The sequence below is a fragment of the Cornus florida genome, unplaced genomic scaffold (genome assembly GCF_030987335.1).
Source record: "Cornus florida cultivar Cherokee Brave unplaced genomic scaffold, ASM3098733v1 CherokeeBrave_3.0.0_Hap2_Chr06, whole genome shotgun sequence".
Taxonomy (NCBI): Eukaryota; Viridiplantae; Streptophyta; class Magnoliopsida; order Cornales; family Cornaceae; genus Cornus; species Cornus florida.
In genome coordinates, this window is record NW_026775576.1 from 57,801,413 (window position 1) to 57,813,512 (window position 12,100).

Here is a 12,100-nt window from a genome sequence, read left to right on the forward strand (position 1 = left end):
TCTCCAGCGGCACCCTCCCTCACTCTGCAAAGCCCTTAACCTATTTTTGGCCTTTTTCTCTGAACAACCACCAACGGTCACCAACCACCACCATCATCCTAACCCCGAACTACCGCCACAATCCCCACCTCGCCAACCACCACAAGACCCATTTCCCACAATCAAAACCCACAAAAAAAAAAAAAAAAAAAAATACGGGCGCCAAAATCCAACACCACAAATTGGCGATCTCTCCGCTCTCCTTTCTCTCTACCCCTACAAATGCAAATACAAATTCAAACTCAAACCCAACAGCAACATTTCACCCATTTTCCTATTTCCAGATGCCATCAAATTCTTCTCCTTGGGCATTAAATTAACTACCCAAAACCATAAATTGAAGAAATGAAAAACCTCAACTTTTTTTTTTTTTTTTTTCAATCAATTAAATTGGTGGATATGTTGTCTTTAATTTTTTTACAATTTTTTTTTTTTTTTGGATCTGTTGTTTTCTTCCCGTTGGTGCGTTTTAGTTTGTCGCCGGTGTGTTTCAGTTTTGTTGCATCAGTGTGCCGTCAAATAGTCTGTGCTCGCCGCCGTTCAAAACATGCAGACATCTTGTCGTCTTCATTTCCTGACTTTTTCGACCAAAATCCGGCGGCAACTCGATCTTTGCCATTTAAAGACTCACTGTCGCAACTCTCTCTATCTTGCCGCGTTGCTCCATCTTTGTCTTCTTCCTCAGTGCCCGCGTGAGATTCTCTCTTGGGCTTGGAAAAAGAAAAAGGGAAGTAGCACTAAAGAAAAAAGTGTTGTGAATATGTGTGTGTATATAGTAATAGTTGTTATATAAAATTTCACACACACAGATAAAGAGAGAGTGATACAGAAAGAGAACACAAAGAGAGAACGAGAGAGAGTGAGAGAGAGAACTGCTTTGTATTTTCACCACACCTCAATTGTATACATTGCAAGCCTATTTATAGGTGTGACTGTCGTGGGCATCAAGCAGCTTCTTGTATAAGCTGCACTGCCACACAAAGCTTCTAGTATATGCTTCATTGATACACAAAATGATAACATATATACTTATTGCAAGTGGACCCCACACCAACATATATATATAACACTCCCCCTTGGGGTCCACTGAATTACACTAAGAATATGCCTCGTTAAAACCTTACTAAGGAAAACCCAGTGTGACAAAACTCTAGTGAAGGAAAAAGAGTACAGTATTCTTGTGTATAGTATTGCATAGATTAAAACTGCTTCATTAAAACCTTGCGAGGAAAACCCAGTGGGATAAAACCTGGACGAAGGAAAAAGAGTACAGTATGCTAATACCTCTTTAATCAATTGCTCCCCCTCATTAGTTCAACCCTGAAGATCCTTTAGTTGACGCATTCTAATGTTGTCCACTAACTTCTTGAATGTTGTAGTTGGAACCGCTTTGGTGAATAAATTTGCTAGATTATCACTAGAGCGTATCTGCCGAACATCGATATCACGGCTCTTCTGGAGCTCGTGTGTGGAAAAGAATTTTGGTGAAATGTGCTTGGTTCTGTCACTTTTTATGTATCCTCCTCTTACCTGTGCAATACATGTTGTATTATCTTCATATAATATTGTTGGACTATCTTTGATTGAGGAGAGTCCACATGATTCTTGAATATGTTGTATAACAAATCTCAACCAAACACACTCTCGACCTGCTTCATGAATTGCGAGTATATCAGAGTGATTTGAGGAAGTTGCAGTCATGGTCTGTTTCATAGATCGCCATGATATAGCAGTACCACCACAAGTAAACAAGTACCCTGTTTATGATCGGGCTGTGTGAGGGTCAGAAAGATAACCTGCATCTGCATATCCGATCAACTGGGGCTTTAATTGTCTTGAATAAAACAATCACATATCAGTCGTTCCCCGAAGGTAAGGTATAATGTGTTTGACCCCATTCCAATGTCTTCGAGTTGGTGCAGAACTATACCGTGCTAGTAAGTTGACTGCAAATGCAATATCAGGTCTGGTACAATTTGTAAGGTACATTAAAACACCGATTGCACTAAGATATGGTACTTCAGGACCAAGAACTTCTTCGCCTTCTTCCAGAGGACGAAAAGGATCTTTCTTCACATCGAGTGATCGGACAATCATTGGAGAACTCAAGGGGTGAGCTTTATCCATATAAAAGCGCTTCAGGACTTTTTCGGTGTATGTTGACTGATAGATAAGAATTCTACTTGGTAAATGTTCGATCTGCAGGCCGAGACAAAATTTTGTTCTACCAATATCTTTCATTTCGAATTCTTTCTTTAAATAATTAGCAGTCGTGGTGAGCTCTTCAGGAGTTCCCACAAGTTTTAGATCATCAACATATGCAGCTATAACGGCAAATCCAGATTTTGATTTCTTGATGAAAATGCATGGACAAACTTGATTATTCACATATTCTTCTTTGAGTAAATACTCGCTGAGTCGATTGTACCACATGCGTCCGGATTGTTTCAATCCGTACAAGGATCGTTGTAACTTAATAGAATACATGGTACGTGGTTTCAAGCTATTTGCTTCAGGCATTTTAAATCCTTCAGGGATTTTCATATATATATCACTATCTAGTGATCCATATAAATAAGCTGTAACCACGTCCATTAGATGCATATCCAGTCCTTCTGAGACTGTCAAACTGATCAAGAAGTGAAATGTGATTGCATCCATTATAGGAGAGTATGTCTCTTCATAATCAATACCAGGTCTTTGCGAGAAACCTTGGGCTACAAGTCGGGCTTTGTATCTTACAATTTCATTTTTCTCATTATATTTCCTTACAAATACCCATTTGTACCCTACAGGCATGACATCTTCAGGTGTCTGGACTACAGGTCCAAATACTTCACGTTTTGCCAATGAATTTAGCTCTGCCTGTATGGCTTCTTTCTATTTTGGCCAATCATTTCTACATCGACACTCTTCAATGTTTTGAGGTTCAGGATCTTCATTAGCACCTACAATATCAAGAGCAACTACAAAGGAGAATATATCGTTAATAATAATTGTATTTCTATCCCACAATTCTTTATAGTTTATTGAGATCTCATTATTTTCAGGTACCAGTGCCTCTTCAGGGGCTTGTGCCACTTTCGGGGCTTGTGCCACTTCCGGGGCTTGTGCCACTTCCGGGGCATGCATATCTTCTGGGGCTACTTGCTTATAAAATTTAGATTGATCAATTATTTTTGTTGTTCCTTTTGCAAGTGTGACCTCTTCAGGAGCGCCAATTCCTTTTGCAAGTGTGACCTCTCCAAGAGCGCCAATTTCTTTATTTGATTTCTTTTGTACTTTCCTCTTCCAGGGAACAGTGTCTTTTGCACCGACTGGTCTACCATGCTTCTGGCGTGTCTTAGATGCATTTGCAACAACACTGACAGATTGTCCTACAGGGACATCAATTCTTGCTGGAATGTTTACAGTTGGTATATGTGATTTCATCACTTTCTTTGTGTCAGTGAATGTATCGGGTAATTGATTTGCAATACTTTGCAAATGAATGATCTTTTGAACTTCTAGTTCACATTGGTTTGTGCGAGAATCGAAATGAGATAAAGTCGAGACATTCCAATTAATAAATTGATGCTCTTCTGGCTTTTTCTTTTCTCCCCCTAATGGAGGGAAAACAGTCTCATTGAAATGACAGTCAGCAAACCATGCCTTAAATACATCACCTGCCATAGGTTCAAGATATCTAATAATAGATGGAGAATCAAAACCTACATAAATACCAAGTCGTCGTTAATGACCCATTTTGGTGCGTTGTGGGGGTGCAATGGGAACATATATAGCGCAACCAAAAACTCGTAAGTGAGAGATACTTGGTTGTTGACCCATCACAAGTTATAGTGGTGAAAAACTATAATATGCAGTTGGTCTAATGTGAATAAGTGATGCTGCATGTAATATCGCATGTCCCCAAGCAGAAACAGGTAGTTTAGTTCTCATGAGTAATGGTCTAGCTATGAACTGAAGACGTTTGATAAAAGATTCTGCAAGACCATTTTGGGTATGAGTGTGTGCAACAGGATGTTCAATAAGGATGCCAATTGACATGCAATAGTCATCAAATGATTGAGATGTGAATTCTCCGGCATTATCAAGACGAATAGTCTTGATTGGATAATCCAGAAATTGTGCTCGTAATCGGATTATTTGAGTAAGGAGTCGAGCAAATGCAATATTACGAGTAAAAAGTAAACTTACGTGTGACCACCGTGTTGATGCATCAATTAAGACCATAAAATACCGAAATGGTCCACACGCTGGATGAATTGGTCCACATATATCCCCTTGAATTCGTTGTAAAAATGGTGGGTATTCAACAACGACCTTGGAAGGTGATGGTCTGACTATTAATTTACCCTGTGAACAAGCAGTACAAGGATAATCATTTGCTAAAAGAATCTTCTGGTTCTTTAGTGGATGACCAAGTAAATTTTCAATGATTCGGCGCATCATTGTTGACCCAGGATGACCAAGGCGATTATGCCAAAGTATAAAAATATTTGGGTCGGAGCACTTCTGGTGCGGGCATGTAACTCAATTACTTTTATATTTGTATAATATAACCCAGAAGATAAAGCAGAGAGTTTTTCTAATACATGTTTCTGGCATGTAAGACAGAGATATTCAATGCCCCCTTCATTTATAGTCTCAATATGATAACCGTTGAGACGTATATCTTTAAAGCTTAATAAATTTCTTTTGGATTTTGTAGAATAGAGTATCATTAATATTCAATTATGTTCCACATGGTAACACAATGATAGCTCTTCCGGAGCCTTCAATTAGGTCTGCTAGACCTGATATTGTATTGACATGAGTTTCAACTAATGTTATACTTGAAAAATATTTTCTATCTTGGAGTATAGTGTGTGCTGTTACACTGTCTGCCAGACATATATCTTCACCATTTATCTTGGGTACAGTCAATGTCTTAGTCAGATCCATGTTTCTTCATACACACAAAATATATATTTCATTACTTCAAACTTGAAATACAAACTAGATTTACATGCAAGATAGCCAAAATAAAAAACATACTAGTACAACCTAGATAGAGACATTTTGATACAGATAAGCTAAAACACACAAGGGATAACATGCTAGAGAAGTACACGTTAATTGGTATGGACATTTCCATCACCAATCAAATGATCACTACTACCACTAGTATCAGCAAAGAAGTCAGAAACATCAAAGTGAGTAATATCAGTTGTTAAGTCGTCATCCACAAAATTCATTTCAATTTCTTTTCCTTTTCCCTTATCATTTATTGAGGCACGGTAAAGATCAACTAGATGTTTAGGCGTACGACAGATACGCGACCAATGACCTTTCATTCCACATCTATAGCAAGGCTTGTCATCATATATCTCAGGAGCTTTGTTCTGCAAAGTTTTTTCTTTTACCTGCTTGGTCGCATCTAAATTCCACTTCTGGTGGGACGGTGTGGAGTTCCTTCTGGGAACCAATGAGGAATTATGACCACCATGATTATTATAATTATTTTTATTGCAACTACCACGACGTCCGCGTCCACGTCTACGTCCATGACCGTGAAATGATGACACATTCGCTTCTGGGAATGGTACAGATCCAGTGGGACGGGACTGGTGGTTTGCATCAAAAGCTCATTATTCTGTTCAGCCACCAACAAACAAGAAATCAGCTCAGAATATTTGGTAAATCTGCGCTTTCTATATTGTTGCTGCAGGAGCACATTTGAGGCATGAAATGTGGAGTATGTTTTTTCCAACATATCATCATTAGTAATTTTTTCTCCACATAATTTCAATTGTGAGCTGATTTTAAACAAGGCTGAATTGTACTCACTTACACTTTTAAAATCCTGCAATCGCAGGTGGATCCAGTTATAGCGAGCTTTCGGAAGGATCATAGTTTTCTGATACTCATATCGTTCTTTCAGATTTTTCCACAGTGTAAGTGGATCCTTAACCGTGAGGTACTCTATTTTTAGTTCCTCATGGAGGTGATGGCGAAGAAAGATCATGGATTTTGCGCCGTCCTGCAGGGACGCATTATTGTTTTCCTTAATTGTTTCTCCGAGATTCATGGCCTCCAAGTGAATCTCGGCATCAAGGGTTCATGACAAGTAGTTTTTGCCCGAGATGTCAACTGCCACAAATTCAAGTTTGGTAAGATTTGACATTGTGAACTATAAATGATAAAATGACATAATTAGAATTATTTCACAAAAAGAATAATCAATTTGAGATTATAAAAATACTGCAGTCACTATAATGTGATTTGTTAGTAAATATATAATGTCAAAAGTTAATCATGTGCAAACAAAACAATAACAAAAGGACAAAATATGTTTACACTAAAAGGCACATATAATTTATATTTCTATGTTTTGCAAAACTCCACGTTTGTAAGGGTACTCAGTGTAAATGACTTCAGGTCAAAGAATTTCAGATTCATTTGGACTTCAGGTCAACAAATTTTGCGGAACTTCGGGTTCGCAAAGAGTACCAAATATTTGTGAAACTTCAGGCCAACGAATTTTGCGGAACTTCGGGTTCGCAAAGAGTATTTGTGAAACTTCAGGCTCACAAACAGTAGATTAATATATGCAAAACTGCGAGTTTGCAAAGTAAATAATTTAGTATTTGTGAGACTTTGGGCTCAGCAATTTAATGTTCTATAAGGAATAGACAAAAATACTCTAACATAAATAAATAAATAAATAATTGCGAGACTGCAGGCTCAACAATGTTAATTATATGTGAGACTTGAATAATAACAGTTTAATATAAATAATTATTTTTCTTACCCTTTGAAGTGAGAAAGAAAAATAGAATTTTCTTCTCAGTTAACAGAGTCTCGTGCTGATAACGTGTTGTGAATATGTGTGTGTATATAGTAATAGTTGTTATATAAAATTTCACACACACAGATAAAGAGAGAGTGATACAGAAAGAGAACACAAAGAGAGAACGAGAGAGAGTGAGAGAAAGAACTGCTTTGTATTTTCACCACACCTCAATTGTATACATTGCAAGCCTATTTATAGGCGTGACTGTCGTGGGCATCAAACAGCTTCTTGTATAAGCTGCACTGCCACACAAAGCTTCTAGTATATACTTCACTGATACACAAAATGATAACATATATACTTATTGCAAGTGGACCCCACACCAACATATATATATAACAAAAAGAACAATAATGGATTAAAAAAAAGGTGAGAAAAGGTTGATGTGCTATCACTTTTTTTTATTGGATGTAAGATTTTATTTGCCACGTCAACAGTTGAAATTAGAATGACCTTAAAAACGTTGTCCTTCAACTTAAGGACTAAAAGGTAATTTGCTTTTTCTATTAACGGTTGCAACAAAATGACACTTTAGGGGGGCTTTACTTACTTCAGGGGGGTTTCTTGCAATCGGGTCATAGTTTAGGAGGGTTTAGTGCACTTTACCCTTTTTACAATTAGGGTTGTGTTTGAGTTGAAAAATCTCAATTCAAACTTAATTAGGGCTGTGATTGGATGAGGTGCTAACAACTTGAGCCCAATCCAAAATCGAATTCTAATATTATTTATATACATATATATTATTTTAAATACATTATATATAATATTCTAATTATAATCACCTACTTCTTTTTAACTTCTTATGTTTAAATATTAATTTATTGTGTGTTAACTTTTTGGAGAATTAATTTTCAAGAATTAATTTGTAATTTATAAAAAATTTGCAATAAGTTTATAAAACTTTTTGTGTTTAAGAGTAATTTGATCTGAAACTAACTTAACACGACACTAAATTTTTAGTGTGGAGATTAGTCATATGAATAATTCAAATTAATCCGACTTTTTAATCTAAAATCTCAAACACAAGTTCCTAATCCTAGTTTAAAAATTTAAAAAAGAATTGGTTGGACTCGAATTGAAGGTTGTATTAGGGTTCAACATTCATACTTGGACTTTCTACCCACCCAACCCCCGAGTTGCAACCCTACCCACCAAACTTGTTATTGTCTTTTGTGCACTTACATCAATATTTTGGTCTCTCTCCCCTGATTGGTTACAAACAGCTGTGAAGGGTACCCCACTTCACCCGCACTCTCTTCATGATGCCAAGCTCCTTCCAAAAGGCCATTGTGTTGCTTCACATAATTACATTCACACACCACTGGGAGTGCACTTGCCTTTGCTAGTCTGCAAAGTCCCCAACCTTTGTAGAAAAACAATTTCAGGAACTCCCACAAGACTCATTAAACAAAACCCTCCATTTAACACCTTTCATTGACAAATTCAATCAACACCATTAAACCCTCAACCCCAATACCCCAACCAATCAATCTTGTTTTATATAAGGAGATTTCATACCAAATCCTCTAAGCATCAAGACCCATTTCAAGCACCGAGCCCTTCTACAAAAAAAGAATGATGTTTTCTTGTAGGCTTCTCTTCTCTCTCTTCCTTCTGGTGTTCTTCAGTATCAATGAAGTAAGATTTACCCATGTGAGTATCTCACTTTCTCTCTCTAGAAACCCTTATGTTGATTTCATGGATCCTAGCAATTACCCTTCTTGATGTCAATTTGATTATGGTGTCTCTTGGTTGGCTCTGTTTCCACTCCAAAGTGTTCTGCATCCACTCCACTAAGAAGTTCTTGTTGCTTTAAAGCATGGTGTGGATGCAGTGAAAGGTGGATTGGAATTAGAGATGTCATATAGAATTAGAGATGTTATGGGGCTTTCTCTGGAATTGAATCTTTTTCTATGTTGATTTTTTTTGTTATGGAGGCAAATGCGGCGGCGGTGGAGAACGGAGCGGTGGCGGAGATGGTGCCAATGGTGGAGGCGGAGATGGTGGTGGAGTTGAATGAGACGAGGCGGCGGCTTGGGAACTTCCAGGTTTGTGCATTGTGCACTTGCTGTGGTGGGGCAAAAGGGTACTGCTTGCCTTCTCCTTGTTGCTATGCTATCACTTGCAACATACCAAACAGGCCTTTTGGCTTCTGTTCTTTTACTCCCAAGACCTGTAATTGCTTTGGATGCCATATCTAAGTACAAGTCTCTCTCTCTATATAAAATACTCTCTCTCTATATATATATTGCTTGGGGGGTCCTGAATTCTGATTCTGTTTGGGTGTAATGAGAAGAAAATATCTGTTCTTTTTTTTTTTCTTATAGGGGGAATTATTCTGGGAAGTTATTTTCATGTTAAGTTCTTGCTACTAATGGGCTCTTGTATGAGTCACATTTTGTCAGTTTTTAGTACTAAGATGTGTGGGAGGAAACCTTTTGCATGTCTTGATTAATGAAGATTATAAATTTATGTTATGATGAAAATTTTTATTTAAGAATTTTTTAATGTCAGTGCTTTGCAGGGCTATTGATTGTGTTGGTGTATGATGAGTGATAATGTTGGATTGGTAATAACTGTATTTGTTTATTGTACCATAGTGGGGTATATAATAAAAAAATACACTGGCTAGCTAGGACAGTCATGTGGTATGTCACATTTTCCCTTTGGGCCGTGTAGGGGATTTTTTTTTCGTAATTGACGGATGCGTGTGAGATGGGTATTACATTTACTGTATGTGCTACGATATTTCTTTGATTGATTGGTGTTGGATTATTGAGTTGACTTGATCAAGATGATAAATAATCGTACTATTTAGACTCAAAACTCTAACTAAATAGATAAATTTTATCCACTAAAAAACTTTCGGTTAGATTTTCGGATTGAGAATCATTATTAGTATTTGAATTAAGAGTAGATTTTACTTGTGTAAGCAAAACAAGTCATGGTCTCATGGGATGGGATAGAAATTAGAATCACATATTTCTGTAAGTGATGGTTTTGATGCTCATCCAAGTTCCATGCGGATGATGCTTATCCAAGTTCCAACAAATTGTTCTTTTACATGGGTCCTTGACTTTGACAAGAGGAGCATTAGGTGGGTGGTTGTTGGCTGGGGATAATTATGCCCAGCTACTATTTGCAACAATAATTAGAGTGGTGGTGATATGGTTCTGGAGAGATTCTGTATTAATGTACTCTACTTAATTTGTGCTCTTTCTTTTGTTTGATTTAATTTTAGAATTTACTTTTATTGGTGGAAGTTATTCTCACTTTTTAATAAATCACATGGTGGTGACGTTTTGAAATAATTAATGTGTGCCAATGACCATTCGTTTTTTGAATTGTTGGACCACTTTTTCATTAATTTTTTGCATGCAGTGTTTCTACAATTGTATCTATGTTGATTTTTAGTTCTAGATTGAAAGCTAAATCAGTCTTGATGTACAAAAGGTTGGTTTGAAATGTAGGTAGTGACTTGTCTTTAAGCTCCATTAGTCTTTGTAATATGCTTTCATTTTCAGACTTGTCTTAAAGCTCCATTAGTCTTTGTAACATGCTTTCATTTTCTGCTGAATGATATCATATTCAACTATATCAGTTTAGTACTTTGCTATGAGGAAGGTACTGTTACTAGAAATTTCTTATGGATCAGGACTGCATGAACTGTACATGGTTCCTAATTAGTACTTAGAGTCAAATGAGATCATTGTGACCAACGAACTTGTGGTCTAGAAGTATCGGGTCCTTACGTTTTAAAAGAAGGTTAGGAGTTCAAACCTCAGTAAAGGTATGTGTGTTTGAGTAGTGAGTACCAATTAGGAAAAAAAAAAAAAATGAAAAAAAGAGATCATTGTGAACATGTATAGGACAATTTAAGATCATCACTTGTTTTCAAATGAGTTGCTTATTGTTAATCACATGTCTTTGCCATGCTGTTTTTATTGAATAAATAATGCATGTTATGGGCATGGCAAGAAATTATTGAGGTGGTCAATGGATTACATGTTCATGGCTAATCAAAACATGTCATGTCATGCACTAAAAAGTGAAATACAGTTTACACATTTGGTAATATGGCATGTTTTGATTAATTGAGATTTGAGACGGAGCCAATTAAGGCTTGGGGGCATGTGCCACCCTCAACTTTTAAAAAATTACACTTTTGTATGTATAATTTTTTAAAATTTTAAAATTGCCCCCCTCAACTTTAATAAATTGTATTTTTGTGTGTTTATTTCTTTAGAATTTTGAAATTGCTCTCCCTTAACCTTTTATAAAATGCATATTTGTATGTATATTTCTTTAAAATTTTAAAATTGCCCCCTCAACTTTTAAAAAATTACAATTTTGTATATAATTCTTTAAAATTTTAAAATTACCCCTCAAATTTTTTTATTGTATTGTGCCCCCCTTGAACATAATTTCTGGCTCTGTCCCTAGCTGAGATCATGTAGCCCCGGACCACAAAAAAATTTCACGGGGCACGACTATTTCAAGGTTCTTAAAGAAATTTTATGGGGTGTAATTTGGACGGACCAACCCAAACCCAACCTCATTTTAGACAGGCTTGTTCAACTTTTATGCTGTTGTTTGGATTGGGCTGGAGTTGAAATTTTCAACTGAACTTGATTCAAGTCCCGCCCAACCCTAGCTTGCATTTTTTTTTTTGATAATAATAGTATTAGTATTAGGTAATCAAACCCCATACCAACTTTAACCCGAGTCTAACCCAAGTATAAACTCGCCAAAATCAATTCTAACCCAGATAATTTGATCAATAAATGACTAACATGGTTAAGTTAGGGTTTTGAGTTGAGGGTGTTCTATCCATTGGGTTGGGCTCTCGCTGACCTTTCAATTTGTTTAATCTTTTTGAGTTGCACTTAAATCAAATTATTTTCTTTGGTGCGATAGAAGACATGCCATGACATAAAAGAACCATAATAAACAATTAAAATATATCCATGTCTGATCCAGGTGACAACCTTCGTTCCCACACTTTCCAATCCAACTGTCCAAAAATAACCAACAAGGCGGTGCGATCAGTCCCTTTGCTACACTCAGGGCGATGCCGACCACGGTGACGACTGAACCAAGGGTACCTGATGTTTACCAACTTAGCACCCTGAGTCCGGGTGATACACGAGGACTCTAGCATGCACACATGCACATCAACCTCGGGGCCGTTGAATGCCGAAATACCGCAAACAGCTGGGCAACGAG

The 12,100-nt window shown here is 36.9% G+C and overlaps 2 protein-coding genes across 2 annotated transcripts; one reads left to right on the top strand and one right to left on the bottom strand.

Annotated features, from left to right (window-relative positions):
- Positions 1 to 5,153: 5,153 nt before the first annotated feature.
- On the bottom strand, positions 5,154 to 6,109 carry LOC132314163 (uncharacterized). Its single transcript, XM_059813058.1, has 2 exons — positions 5,873 to 6,109; positions 5,154 to 5,645 (listed from the first exon to the last, which is right to left on the bottom strand). The coding sequence occupies exons 1-2, from the start codon at positions 6,107 to 6,109 to the stop codon at positions 5,154 to 5,156; spliced, it is 729 nt and encodes a 242-aa protein (XP_059669041.1).
- A 2,036-nt stretch (positions 6,110 to 8,145) lies between these two features.
- Positions 8,146 to 9,360, top strand: LOC132311597 (uncharacterized). The gene is made up of 2 exons (XM_059809596.1): positions 8,146 to 8,527; positions 8,812 to 9,360. The coding sequence occupies exons 1-2, from the start codon at positions 8,450 to 8,452 to the stop codon at positions 9,073 to 9,075; spliced, it is 342 nt and encodes a 113-aa protein (XP_059665579.1). The 5' UTR covers positions 8,146 to 8,449; the 3' UTR covers positions 9,076 to 9,360.
- The last annotated feature ends 2,740 nt before the right edge of the window (positions 9,361 to 12,100 follow it).